General features: G+C 42.4%; 4 protein-coding genes across 5 annotated transcripts; 2 read left to right on the forward strand and 2 right to left on the reverse strand.

Moving 5' to 3' along the window:
• Positions 1 to 1,554: 1,554 nt before the first annotated feature.
• Positions 1,555 to 3,418, forward strand: LOC9662443 (hydroxymethylglutaryl-CoA lyase, mitochondrial). Of its 2 annotated transcripts, none has more exons than XM_002990461.2 (8): positions 1,555 to 1,771; positions 1,832 to 1,988; positions 2,056 to 2,235; positions 2,300 to 2,380; positions 2,459 to 2,622; positions 2,717 to 2,853; positions 2,903 to 3,018; positions 3,089 to 3,418. In XM_002990461.2, exons 1-8 carry the CDS (start codon positions 1,623 to 1,625, stop codon positions 3,338 to 3,340), a joined length of 1,236 nt encoding a protein of 411 aa, XP_002990507.2. In that variant the 5' UTR covers positions 1,555 to 1,622; the 3' UTR covers positions 3,341 to 3,418. The 2 variants fall into 2 exon arrangements, with proteins under 2 accessions (XP_002990507.2, XP_024520128.1); XM_024664360.1 differs by having other exon boundaries at positions 1,835 to 1,988.
• Positions 3,419 to 13,191: 9,773 nt separating this feature from the next.
• On the forward strand, positions 13,192 to 14,653 carry LOC9631555 (probable xyloglucan endotransglucosylase/hydrolase protein 5). Its single transcript, XM_002990462.2, has 4 exons — positions 13,192 to 13,512; positions 13,579 to 13,679; positions 13,771 to 13,964; positions 14,092 to 14,653. The coding sequence occupies exons 1-4, from the start codon at positions 13,206 to 13,208 to the stop codon at positions 14,498 to 14,500; spliced, it is 1,011 nt and encodes a 336-aa protein (XP_002990508.1). The 5' UTR covers positions 13,192 to 13,205; the 3' UTR covers positions 14,501 to 14,653.
• LOC9631556 (E3 ubiquitin ligase BIG BROTHER-related) lies at positions 14,543 to 16,090 on the reverse strand. Its single transcript, XM_002990522.2, has 7 exons — positions 15,776 to 16,090; positions 15,453 to 15,699; positions 15,204 to 15,391; positions 15,114 to 15,152; positions 14,926 to 15,056; positions 14,758 to 14,866; positions 14,543 to 14,698 (listed from the first exon to the last, which is right to left on the reverse strand). Exons 1-7 carry the CDS (start codon positions 16,031 to 16,033, stop codon positions 14,660 to 14,662), a joined length of 1,011 nt encoding a protein of 336 aa, XP_002990568.2. The 5' UTR covers positions 16,034 to 16,090; the 3' UTR covers positions 14,543 to 14,659.
• Positions 16,091 to 16,234: 144 nt separating this feature from the next.
• On the reverse strand, positions 16,235 to 19,424 carry LOC112342474 (pentatricopeptide repeat-containing protein At3g26782, mitochondrial-like). Its single transcript, XM_024664359.1, has one exon. The coding sequence runs from the start codon at positions 19,364 to 19,366 to the stop codon at positions 16,763 to 16,765; it is 2,604 nt and encodes an 867-aa protein (XP_024520127.1). The 5' UTR covers positions 19,367 to 19,424; the 3' UTR covers positions 16,235 to 16,762.
• Between the last annotated feature and the right edge of the window lie 3,222 nt (positions 19,425 to 22,646).

The following is a 22,646-nucleotide window of genomic DNA, read 5'->3' on the forward strand; positions in this document are numbered from 1 at the left end:
TTTCTTCTCCCTCGATCGATTTGCACGGGGGTTTCTTTCCCAAATTTTCCAGCTACGAGTTTCATAGCTTAAGATATGGGGCCGGCTCTAGAATAAAATGCCCGCGTAGATCCCCACCCTCCGCCAGCTCGACCTCGCCGCCAACACGGGTGGAGGCCCGCTATGCCGTGACCCGTCGAGCTCCATTTTATCGAGCACGAAAATGCTCTTCTCCTGCACCCACGCTCTCTCACAAAAAACAACCCTAAACTCTTTCTCTGAACACAAACTATAGCTTCTTTAGATTTTTGGATTTGGAACAAATGCTAATGTGTGTGACATGGGCCAATCTTTCGGCCATGGCTGAGCTTCATCGGTTTCTTTCATTAGAGGGCACCATTTAAACTTGACTGGCGTCACAAGCTTTTCAACCTTCCACACTCCAGTCTTCAAATCAAGCACCGTTTGATTCCATGGAACATGGTGGAACTCATTATCCGAGCAAATAAACACTTTCTTTCTCCTATACGGGACAATTTCAGCACAAACCCATTTTTCCTCCTCTTTTACAAACCCGTCAACACGTTTTACCAGTGATAAACGCATGGGCCCGTTCATGAATCTCACGGTGACGAGCTCTCCTCTCAACGAGACTAATCCAAAAGCACCATACTTGTAGTCCTCCAAGCTTTCCAACTTCCCCACAAGCACACATTCATCATTTTGAGGCTTGTAAACCCAGTGGCCGCTTTCCCCTAAGATGTGGCAGTGCTCAAAATCAGTCCATGCAACCCTATGTCCCCTGTATCTTCCATTCCCGACCGTTCTCCACTCGTTCTGATCATGATCATGACCACCCGCAGTATAAGCATACGCATAAATGGTACCAAAGACGACAAAAGATATGCAAAAGCTGCTGCCGTCCTTGGCCGCAAGCACGGCGAAGTTCTCAGGTTCAATCCAATCCTCCGTCAAAACGTCATGGCAGTGTGGCAGCGTCACTGAGCTGGATCGTACCAAGGGATTGTTTATCACCAAAGAGACCATATCTTCCTTTGTGTAATACCTCCACAACACCCAACCATTTGAGCTAGCGACTGGAATGCTTGATAGTGAAACTGATACCTCAGGTGGCAGAAAAAAGGTGTTGGGATCGTAGAGCTGGCCACTTTTAGGGTTGAAGCACGCCAGCCTTCGAAGTTCCACTTGAAGAAACAAGAGTGGAGAATTACACCTTTGCTTGATATCGTTGCCCTCTCTACGAACAAACCCATTCCATTCCCTGCAAACAAGGGATGCTCGAACCAGTGATTCAACATCCAGCAGCTTGGACAAGATATAAAACCAAAGAACGTCTGGTAATCCCGGGTGTGGTGGCATCGTTCTACTAATGAGAGTGACGACAAGAGTTGATTATGTATACAATACAAAGAGGCCATATTTGGTTTACAAGAACCATATTTGGTGTTTGCCTTTAATTTAATAATGTTTTTGATTTTTCATGGCATTCGCACAAATGTAAGAAAAAGAGAGAGATGAAAATTCTTCCAGAATTGACTGTATAGACATAAGAAATCCCGAGACTTGGGTAGGTAGGGTAGGGCGACACTCAAAATCGAGGGCGACAGTAGAATGACTTTGTGATGCGGCTTCCCAGGATCACTGCTCCGCAGGCCACAATCAGGGCGTGGCTCGGCTCTCATGGTGTGTCGCCCGCCATGGATTCCTCCGATTCCTTCTCCGCAGCCTGGAGGCCGTGCTTGCTCGCCAGGGAGGGCTTCGGCAACTCAAGGTGAAATTTTCTTCCATTTTGCACGAGTTTTTAGTTGCTTAGTATTTTTTTTTTCCCCAGTAGTGATGATTCACAGTGGAGGCCGTCACAAAGGGGACTGTACCAATCCTTCAGCTTTCCATCTTCTTCAGCGAGCGAGCAAGGATTCTGGGCTTCTTCCGGAGGCTTGTTTCGCTCTTCCAGCCGCTGTTTCAGCACGGAGCGTCCAAAGCCAAGGGTAACTTTTAACTTATATCTCGATGTTTCTTTTTCTACGCTTCATGTCGTTTTGTTTGAAAATGTAGATATTCGGTAGCATGCCAGAGTTTGTGAAGATCGTCGAGGTCGGGCCTCGAGACGGGCTGCAAAACGAAAAGAAGATTGTTCCAACTCACATCAAAGTTGAGCTTATACGAAAGCTCTGTGCTTCCGGCCTCCAAGTCGTCGAGGCCACCAGCTTTGTCTCGCCCAAATGGGTTCCACAGGTAACAAATTTCCAGTTTGTTGCCAGTTTGTTGTAAACGACATGAAAAATTCCTTTTGTTGTAGCTCTCGGATGCCAAGGAGGTTTTGCATGCCATCAAAAGTCTCCAAGGGAGCAAGTTTCCAGTCCTCACGCCAAACGTCAAGGTACTCTTGATTTCTTTCTTTCTTTCTTTCTTTCTTTCGCTTAGAATAAGGTCTAGTAGCATCCATGCTGCTCCTCAGGGTTTTCAAGCAGCACTGGATGCTGGAGCAAGAGACGTAGCAGTTTTCGCAGCAGCCTCCGAGTCATTCTCCAAGGCAAACATAAATTGCACCATCAGCGAGAGCCTGGAGCGCTACAAACAGGTCTGTGATCTAGCAAAGCAGCACGGCATCTCTGTCCGAGGGTAAGCTAAGAGGCTCGTTTTATCTTTCACCAAAAAAACAAGAGAACGAATTCTGCTTTCATTTTTTCTCACTGCATATCATTCCTTCTTCAAGGTACATCTCTTGTGTTGTAGGCTGCCCGATCGAAGGCCCGGTTCCTCCCCACAAAGTTGGATACGTTGCTGGCGAGCTCTACCGAATGGGTTGCAACGAAATCTCTCTGGGTGATACGATTGGCGTTGGAACCCCTGGTAAGGAAAAATCACTCTTTTATTATCTAAAGCTTGGAACGATTGGCAGGAACTTTGGTGCCGATGCTCGAGGCAGTAATGTCCGTCGTTCCAGTGGAGAATCTAGCCGTACACATGCACGACACATATGGTCAAGCCTTGTCCAATATCCTCGTAGCTTTACAAGTGAGTGATCAATTTACTCTTCGTTTTTTCTCGTTTCTTCTAGGGAATGAGCTCTGTGGATTTGTTTTAGATGGGAGTGAGCACCGTGGATTCGTCCGTGTCAGGGCTCGGTGGCTGCCCCTACGCGAAAGGCGCCTCTGGGAACGTAGCGACGGAGGACGTGATCTATCTTCTAAACGGGCTGGGCGTCTCCACAAACGTGGACTTGAGCTTGGTTCTCGCTGCTGGAGAGTTTATCTCGCAGCACCTGGGGCGCCAGTCGGGCTCCAAGACCGCTGTGGCTCTAGGCAAGTCTAGCAGATGCGAGCACTCCAAGATCTAACCATTTGAGAACATGTACAGAATATAATTATTGAAGATCGTCTCACCTGAGATGAAAGAAAATATTACTATATGGGCACACCATATATAGAGAGAGAGAGAGAGCCCATCTTGTAGGCATTCTTCGCTTGGTTTTCTTGCTCTTGACAATGAAGTTGTTTCTTTTAATGCTGGCAGCGATCTTTCTTGCGGCAGCCATGGTGATTGAGGGAGCGCATGAGGAAGCCAAATGTCACAGGAGGTATACTTGCTTTTTTGGTGGCCTGAAGTGCAAGGACTACTGTAAGCTTTGCCACTTTGTGAGGCACGGCGAGCACTGCGAGAGGTGCCACTCTGGAAGCTGCTCCTATGGTCGATGCACTTGCAAGGGACCTTGCAGCAGCTCCAATTGCCCCGTCTATGCTTGATAGATCCATCCATCGATCGGAGCTTCGATCGTGCCTGTAAACTCATCATCAATAAAAACAGTTCACTCGTAAGTCTTTCAGGGACGTTTTGTTCCTTCTAGAGAATATAACGCTTGCAAAGACGACAATTAGTCCTTTTATTAATCTAGATTACTCCTCTCTAAAAGCAGGATGATATCTAAGCTCGCTTTATTATACCATTTTAATCTAAGACCACTCGCAGCATTTTTGGTATTTTGTTAACGTGTTACTTACTATAAAATGATAGAATTATTAGTAGCCAGCAATCTCTGGATGAAGAAAGGAATTGTTATAACTTTGTGTCTGATGCTAGCAATGGCAGTCAACGCTCAAGACTGTTATAATTTTTATTCCTGCCCACAGGACCCTGCAATTAAATCACACTGCCACACATTTTGCAAGATGTGCCACTTTAATTGTGAGATATGTAACAGTGGCTCTTGCAATGATACCAAGATATGCATTTGTGATGATTGTCTAGTTGTTAAGTGTTAAAATAATACTGGAGTAAATATTAATATTGGTGTTTTGTGTGGATTGGCTATCTAAATCTATAATACAAATTGAGAAGCTTTGTTGAATTATTAAAATAGGATCTCTTCTGATAGTTGAACCAAAAGAAAAACAGACTAAAAATCTATAAATGATAAAACTCTTCATAAATTATAATAGTAGTTTAATTAAATTTACATTAAAACTAAATATATAAAAAGAAATTCCAAAAGGTAAAGATTATATATATATATATATAATATATATATATATATATATATATATATATATATATATATATATATATATATATATATGAGTACTTGCCCAGCAAATGATGTGGTGTTGCTCATGCACCACGAGCAAGCAGTGGAGCCCTAGGAGTGCATGGTGTCACCACGCCCTCTTCTCTTCCTGGCCACACGGGCATTTTGCCCATTGGCTACCACAACATTGAGCCAATATTTCAGCTAACCATAGCCATTGACCCTGGCCTCGGCCTGGGGTGGCCTCCCCTTCCCAAGAACCATGGCTTCTAAGGCTGCCCTGGGCCTGGCATGGGACGGCTGCGGGGGTCTGGGCCCTTCATTCTTATTATTATCTATACATATAAAGCGATAGTGGGGAGGCTTGCTGGCCGTTGGATCCCAGGCCCAGGCCAGGGTCGGTAGCCATGGTTGCACGAGAAATTTTTCTGATGTTTGCTCTTGGCCAATGTGAGGCAGCCAAGCCGCATGGGGGGGGAGAAGAAGGCACAACAACACGTGTCACATGCAAGTGTCTTTCCTATCATCATCCAAACTTCTTTTGTTGAGATCTTTTAAATTTTCCTGCACAAATCGCCCCGTCACTCCCGATGTGGAGCGCCCCTGCTTTAGGGAAAGGGCAAGAGAGGGATGTGGTCCAGTAAATGCCCAGTGAAGCTATGGCTCCTGGATCTCCCAGGCAGAGATCTTCTACTCAAAGATCTCCTGCTCAATCGTCACAGCAATCCCCGCAAGAACAGGCACCAGCAGTAGATCTGGAGCTACAGTCTCACCACCGTCACTCCCGGCATGGAGGATCTCCACCACTGCTTTAGGGAAAGGGCGTAGCTCTAGAGGAAAGCGAGTAAATGGCCAGTGAAGCTGCGGCTCCCAGTCCCCGTGGGAACAGGTGCCAGCAGCAGATCTAGACCCACAGGCTCTAGATCCAATGGGTCCAGTGGTCCACCCAGTGGCAGCAGCAGCGCCTCCACCAGCGACGATAGACGTGTTGAGAAGAATGCCATGGAGGACGTTTTCTCTCTTTGTTATGGAGGGATGGACGAGGGGGGTGGTGCGATGACACTTGGTGGTTTTCAGCCTCCAAAAGACATGGTTTTTACGTTGTCTGATCCCCATCGCAGGTATTCTTTCATTCTTTTTGACTTTGTTAGAGTTGAAAGCTACAAACAACAGTAGGAAAGCATTAGTTTTCCTATCATCCCAGTTTTTTTCTTCTCCACAACAATGACGAATAGACTATATCTGAGTGGTGGTGGTGGCAGTGGTGGTGGCGGTGGTGGGGGGCGGTGGTGGCACTCTCACCACCACTCCTGTTAAGACAGGATTGTTCTCCAAGTTCGCGAGATCAGCGTCGCAAGGTCCTCCCAGGACGGGTTTCTCAGCATTGGCCTCTTTAGCAGTGCTGTTCTCTGCGGAGGAGCTGCTGTTAGTGCTGAGGTTGTCGAAGCTGGAGGCGCTGGTGTGGAGCTTTGTCTTTTTTTGCAGTCTTTATTACAACTTGATGCTCAAAGGAATTCGTGTTGGTGGTAGCCTGTTGCACTTAAAGCCTGAAGTTTTTGATGGCAAGTATGGCACCGTTTTGGACAGCAGAACGACATACGCGTACTTCCCTGGAGCTGCGTTTCAGGCTTTTAAAAGTGCAGTAAGTGCGAGAGAGCCACCATAGCTCCGGTGCTCATTGGCTCCAAGTGAGGCAAGATAGGCATCTGACATGTGTCACCAGTGGTGTCCTGCCCCCGTGCCTGTTCTTTTTAGCTCGCCCTGGATGCCCTGCCGCAATTGAGCTAACGCTTGCTTGCCGGATCAGTGGCAATTGCAGCAATTGCACTTCTTCCTGCAAAGGTCTGTATTCACCATCAGCCCAGCAGCCGTTAATTTGGCCCCCAACCCCAACAATCTGGATTTTTGTGTGCTGTGAAAATTTGAGACGTCTTCATTTGGATTTGTGGATGCTATCCAGTGGCAGAGCTGAAGCCAGAGCCAGCCTTCACAGCCAGAACCATCAGAGAATTTGCAGTCCCTATCCTTTTGCGAGAGAGAACAAGCTCAAGGTGACTTCTCTAACTTGCAAACTCCACCCACCTCTCACAGTTGCCTGGAAAAGGTGTGCCAGTCCTGTGTCTAGGTTTTATTGTTTACAGATTAAGGTGTGTACAGATTGTGCTCTCATTGTATAGTCTTCGTTTTTATTTTTTCTAAATTTTTTTTCAAGTGTAAGAATGTGAGTTCTGGCTTTTATTTAGAATCTCTGAAAATTTTAAGATAAGTGCTTTGACGTTCTTTTTCTACTTCCTACCTTAAGTTTAAATTTACACTAGATAGGTTATTTCATCTCATTTATCATCCTTAGCAAATATGCCTCGGCTCCGCAAAGTATTAAGAGGCATATGTCACCATTTGCCTCCAACTATTGACACTAGCACATATATTCATATTCACAACAACCTTGCATATGCTAATAAAGAAACTAATCTAAACCTTGAACAGGCTAATTCAAAAATTACTTGAAATCTTGGCAATGCTAATACAAACATAGCATATGTTGATGAAGGTCATACAAATATAAACCTTGAAAATGCTAATGAAACTAATACATATATATGTAATTATCACAGTTATACTATATATAAATTAGCACATCAAAAGAATTATAATGACCATACAATACATATGTTTAATATTGGAAACATGTCATCTGTATGTGTCTTTTGTGGTGCATTACATTTTTAAAATGAGTTAAGATCAATGTGCTGCCAGAATGGAAAGGTTTTCCTTCCCCAACTTTCATCTTTACCTACTATATTGTGTATGTTTTTTAATGAAAATAAAAACTCCAATTTTAAAATTAACATAAGAAATTTTAACAGTGCTTTGGCTTTTGCATCAATGGGTGCTAATATTGATAATTTAAGTGGTAAAGGCCCATATTGCTTTAGAATATATGGTCAAATTTATCACAATATTGCTTCAGCATATCCTATTGCTAACGTGCCACCATCATATGGACAACTTTACATGTTTGACGCATCTGAGGCTACAAATATTAGAAAGCAAAACGCATTCAACACAAATTGTGATTCTAATTTATTATTATAATTAGATAACTTGCTAAGAACAATAAACCAGTATACATAAGCTTTTCAAATGTTGTATAATCTTGAATCACAAGAACAATATCACTCAATTTGCAATGGAACTCCAAAACGTGGTGTTTACATAATTGTTAGAAGTGAAAGTACTAATCTACATTGTTATAATTTGCTACAGACTAATGATGTTGCTATTGTTTTCACTATTGATGAGGGTGAGCCCTCTTTTGACAGAGAAATATGCATACATCCATAAAATTCACAGTCAACAAAAATCTATATTCTTAATGAAAATTGTGATCCTATGGTTTATCCTTTACTTTTACCATTTGGTGATAAAGGTTAGCATGAAAAAATCTATCACAATGAGTCACATGTAATGCTACTCCAGTACTATGCATATCGATTATCTCAACGAGATAGCATTAGCAACTCTTTCCTTTATCATCAATTGCTACATGCTGAGAAACTCACTCAACAATTTATAATTGATGCTTATGTAAAGGTTGAATCTAACAACCTTAATTTCTTTCACACTCATCAAAAATACTTAAAAGTGGATTACTATACAAGTCTTATAGACTATATTAGCAACAAAGCTGCTACTAATAATGCTGAATCTGGAAAAATTGTAATTTTGCCTTTTACATTTTTTGGTAGCCCACGAGCAATGCAACAACATTATCAAGATGCTATTACTATTGTCACATATTTTGGAAAACCTGACTTATGTATTACATTTACATGCAACCCAAAGTGGCCTGAAATTGTGCAAAATTTACAATTGAATGAATCACTTGAGGATCCACTTGATCTTATTTCAAGAGTTTTCAATTTAAAGCTTAAAGAATTATTACATGATATAAGTATCAAAGGAATTTTTGGGAAGTGCATCGTATATGTTTATGTTATTGAATTCTAGAAAAAAGGTTTACCTCATTGTTATTTCTTAGCAATGTTATCAAGCGAAGATAAGATAAAAAATCGAGACTCAATTGACGAATTTGTCATTGCACAGTTGCCACACCCACTACTAGAACTAGAATTGCGTAACATAATTATAAATCATATGATACATGGTCCATGTGGTAATTAAATTCTAGAAGCCTTTACATGGAAAATAACAAATACTTTAAGAATTATCCAAAAGAATTTAATGTTGAAATCATTTATTGTGTTGATGGTTATCTTGATTACTACCGGCCCAATAACAGACACACTTTCATAAAAAATGGTTGTACTATTGACAATAGATGGGTTGTTCCTTATAATAAATACTTTTGTAAAAAATATCAAGCACACATCAATGTAGAAATTTGCACTTCTATTAAAAGTATTAAATATTTATTTTAATATGTATACAAAGGTTATGACTGTGCAACATTAGAATTCCTAATTGCATCTAAAGAACAAGGGACTTTAAATTGGGACGAAATCTCAAGTTTTGTTGATGCTTGATATATTTCTACTCCCGAAGCCATATGGCATATATTTAAGTTTTGTATGCATGATAAATCACTAACTATTATACACCTTCCAGTTCATTTACTCAATTTTCAATACATTTATTTCAGACCAGGTCATGAACAAGAAGCACTAGAAAGAGCCACTCAAAATGGAACAATGCTTACACAATGGTTCAATTTAAACATGCAAGATACTAATGCAAGGCAATATACATATGCTCAAATTCCATTACATTACACATACAACAAATCTTCTCATAAATGGCAATTACACTAACGAAAAGCTAAACTTATACCAAGAATGTATTCCATATCTCCTTCTAATAGTGAGTTGTACCACTTGTGATTTATATTACTCCATAAAAAAGGTGTTATATCATTTGAGGATATACATATTGTCGAAGGTGTTACTTTCTCCTCTTTTAAGCAAGCAACTATGGCAATGGGACTTTTAGCATATGATTCAGAATGGCAACATTGCATGCAAGAAGCTTCTACTTTTAAAATGCCATCCCAATTAAGACAATTATTTGTTTTTATTTGTTTGTATTGTTCACTAAAAGATCCAAATCTATTATGGGATCAATTCAAAATTGATATGTCTGAAGATTATACTAGAAATGATATAAATTATTTTGACATTGCTTTAATCGATATTAACTCAAAATTCCTACTACACAATAAATTTAATTGTGATTTTGGTTTACCACTCCCAACTCTTACTCCCATTATCAAACACATGCTTAATACAGAGATCCCTGACCCATCAGAAGACCAAATAAATGCAAATATAAATCAATTCAGTTATGAATAACATTATATTTTTGAACTCATTATAAATGCCATTGACACTAACCAGCATCAATGTTTCTTTATTGATGAACCTGGTGGTATTGGAAAAACTTTTCTACTTAATACCATCATTACAGCATTACAATTTAAAAAAATAAAAGTAATCAGTATGGCATGGACTGGGATTGGAAGCATTTTGCTAAAATATGGTCAAACGACACATATGACTTTTAAACTTCCTATTCCTTTAAATGAAACTTCTATTTCTGCTTTAATAATTAATAGTGATGCTGGAAAAACCATTAAACAAGCAAATGTTCTCATATGGGATGAAATTAGTATGGTTCATACATATGTTTTCTTTGTGGTTGATAAATGTTTAAAGCATCTCAAATGTAATTCTAAACCATTTGGAGGCGTTACAGTAATTACAAGTGGTGACTTTCGTCAAACCCTTCTTGTTGTTCCCTATGGCCATAGAACCTCTATTATTTCAAGCTTAGTTAAAATGAATAGACTATAGTCACTTTTTAGAACACTAACATTAACAAAGAACATGCGTTCAAGCAATCTTTGTTTTTCTGAATGGCTTCTCAAACTTGGCAATGGTGATAATAATTTGAAGTTGCCATGTCTCCTACCAGATATTATCAAAATACCACATGCATTATCTATCACTACACATGTTGTAAACTTTGTTTTCCCAAATACCAATGATATTATAAATATTTATATAGGTGCATCAAAGGTTATTCTCACCCCACTCAATGACGACACATTCAGAATAAATAATAACATTGTTGGAAGACTACCAGATGATCCATATATTTATTTGAGCATTGACACAGTTGACTCAGATCACCTTGAAGAGATCTTAATTGAATTCTTAAATTCAATCACCCCATCGGGACTACCACCACACAAATTAATTCTAAAACAAAATGTGATTTTGATTCTTCTTAGGAACATATCTCCATAAATTGGTTTATGCAGTGGCACTCACCTCATTCTCAAGCAAGCATCTCAAAATGTTTTAGATTGTGAAATTATCAAAGGACAATTCAAGGGATCGCAAGTTTTTATTCCACATATTACCCCTACACCTTCTGATATTGAAATCCCTTTCAAGATGTACTGAAGACAATTCCCAATTCGTCTGGGTTATTGCTTAACTATTTCTAAATCCTAAAGACAAACTTTCAACTGTGTTGGCATTTACCTCCCCTAACCTGTTTTCACACATGGTCAACTTTATGTTGCTCTGTCAAGGTGTAGATTACCTGAACAACTTCGTGTTCAAGTGCTTGCAACCCCCTTTCAAGGCAATCTTATACCATATGATCAACACTTTTACACTATGAATACAGTCTATGCTGAAATTCTTAAATAGATTGACAAAAACATGGCACAATTCTAAATCTAACCATGATTCCACAAAGCTATCTACTCAATCACCCTTGAGTTGCAGTTGTGAGTTTCAAGTGCACACCACAACAAAGTGGGCATTGACTGGTGTGCCTTGGGTGCTATCCCATTTTGGTTATGGCAACGTGCTATTGAGTTGCTAATGGCAAAGGTACAGTTTTCATCCTATTGCTTTTTGAGTGCAGTTCTCATTGCAATATAATGGTTTCCGGCTCATCCCAGGAACCTCTCTAGCGGGCTGTGGAGCAAGTACTAACATTTGCACCAAAGATGGACTTGGAAGTATTCTTTGGGCTTTTTGTGTTCAAAATGGAGGAATGCAACTCAACAGTGATCTAATCTAGCTTATATAATGCTCATAACACATTTTGTCACGAGAATGTCTTTCAATTGTGGAGTCAATCAAACAGCAAACATAGCTAAGCTCAAAAAACCTCTTCAAATGGCATCAAATTTGCCAACCACCCAGCATTTGCTGGGCAATTGCTAGTATAGAGAGAGAGAGAGAGAGAGAGAGAGAGAGAGAGAGAGAGAGAGAGAGAGAGAGAGAGAGAGAGAGAGAGAGAGAGAGAGAGAGAGAGAGAGAGAGAGAGAGAGAGAGAGAGAGAGAGAGAGAGAGAGAGAGAGAGAGAGAGAGAGAAGCCCATCTTGTAGGCATTCTTCACTTGGTTTTCTTGCTCTTGACAATGAAGTTCATGATGTTTCTATTAATGCTGGCAGCGATCTTTCTTGCGGCAGCCATGGTGATTGAGGGAGCGCATGAGGAAGCCAAATGTTACAAGAGGTATACTTGCTTTTTTGGTGGCCTCAAGTGCAAGGACTACTACTGTAAGCTTTGCCACTTTGTGAGGCACGGCGAGCACTGTGAGAGGTGCCACTCTGGAAGCTGCTCCTATGGTCGATGCACTTGCAAGGGACCTTGCAGCAGCTCCAATTGCCCCATCTATGTTTGATAGATCCATCCATCGATCGGAGCTTCAATCGTGCCTGTAAACTCATCATCAATAAAAACAGTTCACTCACAAGTCTTTCAGGGACGTTTTGTTCCTTCTAGAGAACATAACGCTTGCAAAGACGACAATTAGTCCTTTTAATAATCTAGATTACTCCTCTCTAAAAGCAGGACGATATACCGTTTTATTCTAAGCTCGCTTTATTATAACGTTTAAATCTAAGACCACTTTACAGATTATCGGCTTGCTTGGCTTAGCATTTTTTAACGTGTTACTTACTATAAAATGAAAGAATTATGTGATCACTTAGTAGCCAGCAGTCTCAAGATGAAGAAAGGAATTGTTATAATTTTGTGTGTGGTGCTAGCAATGGCAGTCAATGCTCAAGACTGTTATAATTTTTATTCCTGCCCACAGGACCCTGCAATTAAATCACACTGCCACACATTTTGCAAGATGTGCCACTTTAACAACGAAGGAAACAATTGTGAGATATGTAAGAGCGGCTCTTGCAATGATACCAAGAGATGCATTTGTGATGATTGTCGAGTTGTTAACTGTTAAGATAATAGTAAATATTAATATTGGTGTTTTGTGTGGACTGGTTTTCTAAATGTATAATTATTAAATAATTTCAATTGGTGAATTATTAAAATAGAAGCTTTTATGATAGTTGAACCAAAAGAAAAACAGACTAAAAAATTCTATAAATGATAAAAATCTTCATAAAGTATAATAGTAATAACTACACCAATTTAATTAAAGTTATATTAAAACTAACTATAGCTGATAAAAATATATAAAAAGAAATTCAAAAAGGTAAAGATTATATATAGTTTTTAGTCCTATTGTGTCAAAGATAAACTAGGCAATATCATAAAAATTATGAACAAAACCATAACCAGAATAAATCACCAGATCAAAACGCAGATTTTGTAGGGTTTAAGCAAAGCCAATGGCAATAGATCCAGCAGACACTCGCAAGCAATGGCTGCTCTCCAGGGACGAATGCAGGTGCTGCTGCTCTTCCACACGACCCAAAATCCTTCTCTCCATTGCGGCTCTCGCTCTTCTTGTCACTGCAGCAGTGGTGATTGGAGCAAGCGTTGGAGCAACTCGAGCATCCGCCAGGAATCACCGGCACAAGAGGAGCTCCAATGCGGCCACATTCGACGAGAATTACAACATCTCCTGGTCGGGAGATCACGTCCGGCTTCTCAACGGCGGCCTGCTCGCGGACATTCTGCTCGACAAGCAATCCGGTAAGAGAAACTCTGTTATTTCATGGATTTCCTTCCTTTGTGATCGATCTGTGCGTGATCTCCTAGGGGCCGAATTCGGATCTAAGAGATCCTATCTCTTTGGCCATCTCAAGATGCAAATGAAGCTCGTCGCCAATGACTCGGCTGGAACAGTAACAGCTTTCTATGTAAGCATCAAGTTTTCTTCCAAGATCTCTGTCAATGTCTTCCAAGAACATTGGATCTCATACAGTTTCTCGATCGATTTGACTCGTCCAGATGGCGTCACACACGGAGAATCGCGACGAGTTCGACTTTGAGTTCTTGGGCAACAGATCCGGGCAGCCATACGCGCTACAGACGAACATCTATGTCAATGGAACCGGTGGAAGAGAGCAGCGAATCCTACTGTGGTTCGATCCAAGCCTCGATTATCACACGTACTCTGTTCTCTGGAACCAGTACCAAGTCATGTAAGAGAAATCTTTTCCTTGCTTTTGCCAGAAGTTCTTTTCACTCTTGGAAGCAAAGCTTGCTTTTTAAAAAAACTTCTCGCTAGAAATTTAACTTACTTTGGTTCTTTCCTTCTTTTTGGAGCAGATTTTTCGTCGACGACACTCCAGTGCGAGTCTTTCGGAACAACAGCCACCTCGGAGTCCCCTACGCGTTTAGCCAGCCAATGCGGATCTTTGGGAGTATGTGGAACGGAGAGCAATGGGCCACAGTTGGCGGCCTCGAGAAAACCAACTGGAACTACGCACCTTTCATCGCTTCCTTCCAAGACTTTGCCATCGATGGATGCGACCCCTCCTCGTCTCCTGGTGATCCGGGATTTTGTTTTAGCTCTGGGAATCGAAATCACTGGTGGGATGAGGAAAAGTACCGTGTTTTGGACGTTGGTCAGCTGGATAATCTCGGCTCCATCGTGAGAAACTACACCATATACGACTACTGCACTGATACCAAGCGCTATTCACCAGTTCCTCCAGAGTGCGGTGCCAATCCCTGACTTGACTTTGCTTGGAACTCAAAAACATCGACGACTCGGAGCTTAGGACGAACAATAATTTTTCTTAGAAGACATACCATTTTTTGAGACACCGTGACGAATTTCACGTTGTGTGTAATGTTCTTTACATTGGATTCTTTCTTTCCCTGATTGTATTCTTTATGAGGCAGTGACCCCAGCACTGCAAACGGGGCAAGTCTGCAGGAAAACAGACTTCACGGATCAGAGACACGGATCAAAGAAAAGAAACAACTTGCCTTGTTAATCTGAAGCCATTGCTGGATACACTCGGAGTGATACTTGTGCTTGCAAGGCAATGTCAAGAGCATCTCGTCTTCCTCGTAATCGTGTCGACAAATCACACACCTAAGTGATCCCAGTTTAGACTAGAAGTTACTCAAGAAATCAAAAACCTTTGTACGTACTGCTCACTGTCACTGCTGGTGCTGCCTCCGGTATGACCACGCTTGTAGGATGTTACTGGAAGCTCGGCTATGGCATCTGAAGAGAGCCCTCGACTTTCTACTCCGACAGCATCACCAAGCGCCACGAGCTCCTGTGGAAGGAAAAAGAAACTTAAGAATACAGGATGAAACGAAAGAGGGAATGTTACCTCGTAAGACATATGGTCTGGATCAACATCTTGCCACTCCTGCCACGAGAATCTTAACTTTTCGCAAAATAAACGAAAAGCTCTACATACCTGTGATTCATCACTGCCATCCTCCTCTTCCTCCTCCTCCTCCTCCTCTTCTTCTTCTTCCTCGTCATCTTCGTCTTCATCCTCATCATCTTCCTCGTCGTCTTCATGTACATCCACATCGTCCTCATCCACTTCTTCGTCATCTTCCTCTCCTTCCTCATCCTCCTCTTCTTCACCATCGTCTCCCACTGCCATTTCCCACTCATCTCAGCACCAAAACAAGATGAGTGGAAAGCAACCGAAACTCACAGTCATGGATTCCGGCGAGCGCCATCATACGAGCCGCGTGCTCGCGCTCCTCATTCTCCTGCAAAGCCCTGGCAAACGCCTCATCACTTTCGTACTGGGAGCCATCCATGGTGGTCGTCCTGTTGTCAGCGTTTAATCCAGGAGCCTGGACTCGATCATCGCTCTCCTCCTCACCATCCTCGTCGGAGTCATCCTCGTAGCCATGGTAGTAAGCCCCTCCATTTCTCAAAAGCATGTAAGCTCTTTCCTAGGCCAGAAGAACAATCCCATACATCGCAAAGAGAATCAGAGAAGCACAAAAAAGAGAGACAAAGCCCACTTACCTGTTCCTGGAGCGTTCGAGCAAGAACCAAATCGGATTCTATCTGGCTCAACTGCGTAAAAGGCTGCCGAGCTCGCGCATTGTTGTTCCCAGCAGCGGCTCCGCCCGGCGCCGCCACTCCAGCTGACGCGGGCGCTGCCGCCGCCGCTGCTGCCGCCGCTGGCGCCGAGGAAGCACTGGATTGAGAATCGATCTGCTTTTGCTCCTTGTTCTCCTTGGCACTCTCCTCGGAGCCGGAGGAGCGCGTCTCGCCCTTCATCGCTGCTACAACCCTAAATCGCTCTCCGACCTAACACGCCAGCCAAGAAGGGATCTCCATCTACACTTTCATATGCAGGCCAATTCCATTCCATTTTATTTTCCATGCTAAGTAAGAGATAATTGAAAGCCCTAATCCAAGCCACTGAAAGCTTGTAGGACAAATTCTATTTATTTTGACAATTTACATTCAAAGATTGACTCGACCAGAAATTGACAAATTCAATTTATCTTGACAATTTATTTACAGATTTTCTTCCTGAGTCTCAACTTTTGGCGAAGATCTCTCTCTTTTTGTTGCCTGAGAGCCCTGGATTTGATAGTGATAATCTTCCGATTTGATGCTGCTACTGCATCGACAGACAATTTGCTCATGGCAGCAGCCAGCCTTCGCATCTTCCTGTGCCTCTCCACCAGCCGCGGGCTCTTCCTCTGCGGGATCTCACTGCGACCTCCATTCTTTGCCTTGGAACTCTTGCGATTCTTCTCACTAGCAGCCGCCATCACCATGCACAAGGAAATAGATAAACCACGCAGACCAAAGGGAAGTGAAGCTTGATGTGGTTGGCAAACCTAGCACGCAAATATATACACCGGGTTTAAGCTTGTATGCAACGCTTTTTCATAGCTTAAGTCATAAGTATCCAAACTATTCCTTTAAACTTTGTCACTTCCTTTAATTTCTTTAAGATTCTTGAGTCTTCCTTTAGACTTCTTTCTCGTTTGATCATCACCAGAAGTTGGCACAGGAGCACTTGCCATCGCCAAAGACGTGAAACCTGCTTGAATCTCTGCAGAGTATACGTCTCGCTTCCATGGCGGAGACCGCGCAGAAGACGAGATGGCAGTCATCACAAACCCGGAGGTTCTTTATGATGCGCACTGTTCCTCCCGGACGAGTGTTCAGCAGCGCACACGCAAGAGCCAGCTTCTCACTGTGTCCACAGAGCGCGTCCTCTTTTGCCTCGTCACAAATGTTGTGGTGGGAGACGCTAGCGAGATGAGCGACGTAGCCGGCTTCTTTCTTGATCCTCGCCATGGTTTTCTTGAGCAAAGCTTTGATCTCCTCCCCTTGAGGATGATGGCTTGTATCACCCGCACTGAACCTGTGAACTACGCCTCTAGGATCTGTCCACCAGCTCTGTCCTTGCCGTCGTAAAACCCGAGCACTCGTTCTCATCGTCTCGATCTTAGATTGCTCCTCCCACATTCCCAAGCTTCCATAGATGCTTCCCATGAGCATGTAGCCTGCGACGTCCCGGTCGTCCAGCTCCATCAGGGACTCAAAGGCCAGCTTCCCAACTTCCAAGTTCTTCCACTTCTTGCATGCCCCCAAGAGCGTCATCCAGGCCACGGGAGTTTTCCTGTAAGGCATGGCCTTGACCATATCCAGCGCCTCGCTGAGCTTGTTTGTTCGTGCCAAAGTATCTATCATGCAGTGGTAGTGCTCGATACCAGGCTCGATCGAGTACCTGGACCGCATGGCTTCAAAGTAGCGTCTTCCTCTCTCGACTAGACCAGCATGGCTGCACGCTGTTAACAGGCAAAGAAACGTTATACCGTCCGGAAGTACGTTCTCTTCCTGCATCGCTTGAAAGAGCTGGAATGCGTACCTGGTATTTCCTTGGCGGCTGTAGCCGGCCAGCAACGCAGTCCAGGCTATGGTACTCCGCACGTCCGTGGAGACGAAGCTTTCTTCCGCTTCACCTACGTTGCCGCATTTCCCAAAAAAATCCACGATGCCAGTGCTCACGGCGTGCTCCTTTTCGAACCCAGCTTTATAGATCTCCCCGCATACGTATTTCCCAGCTTCCAAAGATGCAAGTCCCGCACAGGCCTTGAGTACTGCTATGAAAGTTACCGAGTCCGGAGTGCAGCCATCCTCCCGCATTCTCATGAAGAGCTCCAAAGAAGAGTCGGCTTCACCGCTTTCGACATATCCCAGGATCAGGGCGTTCCAAGTGACCAGGCAGCGAACGGGGAGCTTGTCAAACACGCTCTGAGCTTGTGCCAGGCCTCCACAGTTCGTGTACATGTCGATCAAGCTGCTGGCTATGAAATTGTCTGTCTCGTAATCATAAGCAGCAGCTTGAGAGTGAATAGCGCTCCCCTTCTCCAGCACACCTTGTTTAGCAGCCTTTCCGTCGAGCTGAGTGGCATCCTCGTTCGCAGCAAGCCAAGTGCAAGCCTTGAGTGCAACGAGAAAGGTGACACGATTTGGAGAACACAGAGCTTCTTGCTGCATGAGCTCGAAGAGCCTCAAACCCAATCCTGCCTTCCCGTTTTCCACGTAACCCATCAGCAACGAGTTCCAAGATACCACAGTCTGCCACCTTGTCCTGTCGAAAGCTCTTCGAGCATCCAGAATGCTTCCACAGCTCGCATACATATCCACCAGACTGTTCCCGACAAACGTATCGAGCTCGCATCCAATCTTCAGCGCTTCAGAGTGAACAGCCATGCCTTTCTCCAAGGCATTCATCTTCACAGCCTCTCCTTCAACCAGCCTTCCATTTTCCTTCGCCGCCAAGCTCGCGCAAGCTTTAAGTGCCGCGAGGATCGTAACTCGGTTTGGCTCACAGATCCCTTCTTCTCGCATCGAGTCCAAAAGTTCCAGAGCTAGATCACCACCGCCATTCTCTGCGTACCCCAGCATCAGTGCGTTCCACGAGACAACACTGCGAGTGACCATCTTATTGAAAACCTGGCGAGCCATTCTCAAGCTTCCACACTTGGCAAACATGTCGATGGCACAGTTCTCCACGAAAGTATCCCTGTCGTAGCCAGCTTTCGCTGCCCTGGAGAAGATCTCCAAGCCTTTCTCCAGAGACTCTACCTTGACTACCTTTCCATCTACGAGCTTTCCATCCTCCTTGGCCGAGAGCAACGAGCAGCCCTTGATAGCAGCCACAAAAGCTCGAGAGTTTGGCAAGCATCCTGTAAATTCCATCCTATGGAACAAATCCAAGCTCTCCTCAGCTTGCCCGTTCTCGGCATAGCCCAGCATCAATGCCGTCCAGGACACCACATTCGGAGAAGAAATGTGCTCGAAGACGCTGCGAGCATCGGCCATGCTTCCAGATTTCGCGTACATGTCGACTAGAGTGCTGGCGATGTAGATGTCGGCGATCATCCCACTCTGGATTGCGTGATCGTGCATCTTCCTCCCGAAATCGAGCTCCTCTGTGCTGGCGCATGCCTTCAATCCGGCAAGAAGCGCACTGGCACTCTCCGGCTCGCATCGCTGCTGCTGGATATTTCTTGTTCCAATGCGATAGCTCCGAAAGAAGGACGACTTACATGATCTGCTGATGAGACGGCAACGCCAGAGCATGAGATCGGGGTCATCGCGGCCAGGAAGCCGGGAATCTCAAGCGCATTCTCTCAAGAACCCTAAAATATGTAGGTCCATTTTCCTTCCAGATGCCGCGATTGAAGTGTTCTTTGAGATACTTTGGAACTGTCTTCCTGCTCAGCATCACCGGCAGGGAAAAAAACTCCGGGGAACTTGGAATGGAGTCTCATAGTCTCATTTCCGGCAGCAAAGGTGCTAATGAAGTCTAGTCATTGCAGAATCTTGGAAGAACAGCGCAAACGTTTTTGTAGATTCCTTTTCTCTTTTCTCTTATTTTTGTCTCTTGTCCAGGCCAAGTCGAAAACTATGGTTTCCCAATCGTGAGCTGGACTTCATCGCGGATATGAATCGAGTCGATCCTGTGAAAGCGGCAAGTAGTTGAAACCAAGAGAGCTCGCGACGAGCAAAGCATGGAGATCGATTCGGCTACGTAGGCATCACTTCGCTGGCTTTCTCGAAAGTGAGCCACGGGCCGAGAGGCTATGGCGCTTCCAGCAGCAGCGACGAAGGAATGCAAGAGTTCTCACAAAATCGAGCATGTACGCGAGGTACGAGCCTTGCTGGGTGTTTGATGCCATGGAGCACCACGATGTTTTTCTCTGGACAGCTCTCAAGCACGGCTACTCCAAGAACGGCCAGGGAGAAGTGACTTTGGAGCGCTTCTCGCAGATTTTCTCTGGACAGCGCTCATGCTCACCGACTCCAAGAATGGCCAGGGAGACGTGGCTTTGGAGCTGATGCTGCTACTCGCAAGGCAGTGCTGTCTGAATTCTCGTGCTCAAGGTCCTTGCTAGCTTGGCTGCAAAGGCAGGAAAATCGGTGGAAAAGTGGTGAAGAGAAGAAGAGTCATTTCGCACCAAGAGATTTGGATAACTTTGTGAAGAGCTTGGAACTTTGAAACAAAGTTGGCCTCAGGCTCAGAGTACAGAGCTTGAGCCTGAGGGATATTCCTGTTCCAAGTTCTCTTTTCTTTTTAACGGCCTGTTGACCCTGAAATCAGTTCAACCAGAGATAGGGTTTCACAGAGATAGGGTTTCACATGCTTGAGTAGTAAGTGGTAATTCTCTTATTGTCTAAAGTAATTTTTATTTTTACCTTTCTATATTGTACAACATGAGTATGAAGAAAAAGAAAGAGAAACTTTGGTGGAGGGAAAAGACCAAGAACAACAAGAAAGAACTTACATGCAATAAGATAAAAATGTAAAGGATTAAAAAAAAGTATAGTTTTATATTAAATTAGTTACTTGTCTTCGAATAAGCTAAAGACTAACCATTATTTGTAAATAGATGTCTAGAAAGATGATGGAATAAGGAAGGAAGCTTTGCTAAAAAAATTCTTCAAAAGGCATAAAAAACAAAATATCAAAAAGAATGACAAAGAAGAGTAAGAAATTGCTATTACACCTTAGCAAAAGAAAAAGGATAAAAACTTGAAATTAAAAATGGAGAATAAAGTTATAGGTGATAAAGCAAATGACTAAATAGTTTTTAAGCCAAATGAAAAGCTAAAAATTAATTGCTAAATGCAAGAAAATGCAAAATGCAAAAGAACAAATGTAACTTATATGAGTTAGGATATTTTGAAGTTCTGTTCTAACTTGGATTTTTCCATCTGGAAAGCACTTCTACAAAGTATGAAAGCTTATAATTAGATTTATAGTAAGTTCTTCGAAGAAAAATTTAAAAAAACTAATACATACATAAGTATTTTGAGCTATGTTTGAAAAGTAGTTTATGAGGCTCATCCATTATAAAGAGATAATTGTCAAAAAGCTAACACTTATTGATATAGCTTATAGCCAAAAATCATAACAAATACCATTAATTATTTACCATTAATTTATTTTAGTCATCTAGTGGTGGGAGATAAGTCAGGTTTAGGGTGAGGGCATTTTATAGAGCTTCTTGGAAGGTGAAAGCAATAGTGTTGAAAGGGAGTTAGAGATTAGCTACTTTCCAAAACAATAGAATTTGATTTAGTTTGTGGAAATTTCTCCTCTTTTTTCCTAAATTTTAGGTTTATTTTGTTGGTAGCCACTTGAAATGTGATTTGATTCATGCATGTGCTAGATGCCATGCCACTAGAGGAGCAACTCATTTACATTCTTTCCCAATTAATGGTGATTACTAGTTCTAGCAGTGGTGGCAGCAATCAATTGTAGCTCGCCACTGACATTTCGCCTGGAGCAATAAAGATCCACTCTTGATCAAGGTGACCACTATATTTTTTTTTCTTCGTTTTTTTCATGGTCATAAAACTTCTTTGCAACTAAGTTTGGCATCTATATTATTACTTCTTTTCTCCTATTTTTCTTTCTTTCTCCTGCTTCTATCTTTTATTTACTTCTTCTTCCTCTTTTATTTTGTCCTAGCACTAGAATTATTCTTTCTCTTGGATGATACTATTGCTCTAATCAATTTTTGCACAGATCAATTGTCAGCAAGAAAATTAGAGGAGGCATTCTAGTTTTGTGAAATTTTATCACCCATCTTTGACTTTGTGAAACATGTAAGACAAAAACTAGAGGATGTAAATAATAGATACTTCCAATGGATGGCATAAAAAATAGTCAAGGAATTATTTAGAAGGCAAGTCAGTTTTGAAGTGGCTATTGTGGTTGTAGCACAAGAGCATGGAGGTAAACACAACACTTGTTATTCTTGCCAAGCTATGAAAGAAACAATAGAAGCAACTCTGAAAGTTTATCAAACTTCACAAATAACATTAGATTATTATCCATGTAAAAAAGAATGTAAGAAATGACACTTCCAAGCCTAAAAAATGCTATGATTGCACATAATTTACTATCTTTAGTCTTGAGCTCAACCAAAGAATAAGGACAACTAAAAGAATTAACAACATAGGCTTATAGACTCACAAATAGAAATATCATTCTTCTTTAGTTCTTTGTTTGGCCAAAAGATGGAGAGAAATCAAATGTACAAACCCAAAACCTATAGAGTGACATTTCTTTTCATTTCTTCCTCTCTTTGAGGCTTGATAGTTCTTTTAGTTATGTTGTACGTTAGATTTTAAAAGTGCATCTTAGATAACAAGTCTTTTTCATTGGTTTGAGATTCCAACTTTAGGCATTTGAAGCTTGACATCTTAGAGTTTTTGGACTTACAACAAGAAAATCATTCACTTTAATTCTTTAACCCTAAACCCTAAACTAGATATAATCCTTTGAGCACCTGTGCTCCATGTATGTATGTATGTATGGACCGGCTCAGTCTCTCCGGTTTTCTTTGCTTTT

The sequence above is a fragment of the Selaginella moellendorffii genome, unplaced genomic scaffold, assembly GCF_000143415.4.
Source record: "Selaginella moellendorffii unplaced genomic scaffold, v1.0 SELMOscaffold_109, whole genome shotgun sequence".
NCBI lineage: Eukaryota > Viridiplantae > Streptophyta > Lycopodiopsida > Selaginellales > Selaginellaceae > Selaginella > Selaginella moellendorffii.

Excerpts from the sequence above, each read along its gene's own strand:
- LOC112342474 (XM_024664359.1), bottom strand. The coding sequence starts at position 19,366 with ATGCTCTGGCGTTGCCGTCTCATCAGCAGATCATGTAAGTCGTCCTTC.
- LOC9631555 (XM_002990462.2), top strand. The coding sequence starts at position 13,206 with ATGGCAATAGATCCAGCAGACACTCGCAAGCAATGGCTGCTCTCCAGG. Across the intron at positions 13,680-13,770 it reads GAACAGTAACAGCTTTCTAT|ATGGCGTCACACACGGAGAA; the intron begins GTAAGCATCAAG and ends TGACTCGTCCAG. Across the intron at positions 13,965-14,091 it reads TGGAACCAGTACCAAGTCAT|ATTTTTCGTCGACGACACTC; the intron begins GTAAGAGAAATC and ends TTTTTGGAGCAG.
- LOC9662443 (XM_002990461.2), top strand. The coding sequence starts at position 1,623 with ATGCGGCTTCCCAGGATCACTGCTCCGCAGGCCACAATCAGGGCGTGG. Across the intron at positions 2,623-2,716 it reads CACGGCATCTCTGTCCGAGG|GTACATCTCTTGTGTTGTAG; the intron begins GTAAGCTAAGAG and ends TCCTTCTTCAAG. Across the intron at positions 3,019-3,088 it reads ATATCCTCGTAGCTTTACAA|ATGGGAGTGAGCACCGTGGA; the intron begins GTGAGTGATCAA and ends GATTTGTTTTAG.
- LOC9631556 (XM_002990522.2), bottom strand. The coding sequence starts at position 16,033 with ATGAAGGGCGAGACGCGCTCCTCCGGCTCCGAGGAGAGTGCCAAGGAG. Across the intron at positions 15,700-15,775 it reads CTCGAACGCTCCAGGAACAG|GAAAGAGCTTACATGCTTTT; the intron begins GTAAGTGGGCTT and ends CTTCTGGCCTAG. Across the intron at positions 14,699-14,757 it reads AATGGCTTCAGATTAACAAG|ACTTGCCCCGTTTGCAGTGC; the intron begins GCAAGTTGTTTC and ends GTTTTCCTGCAG.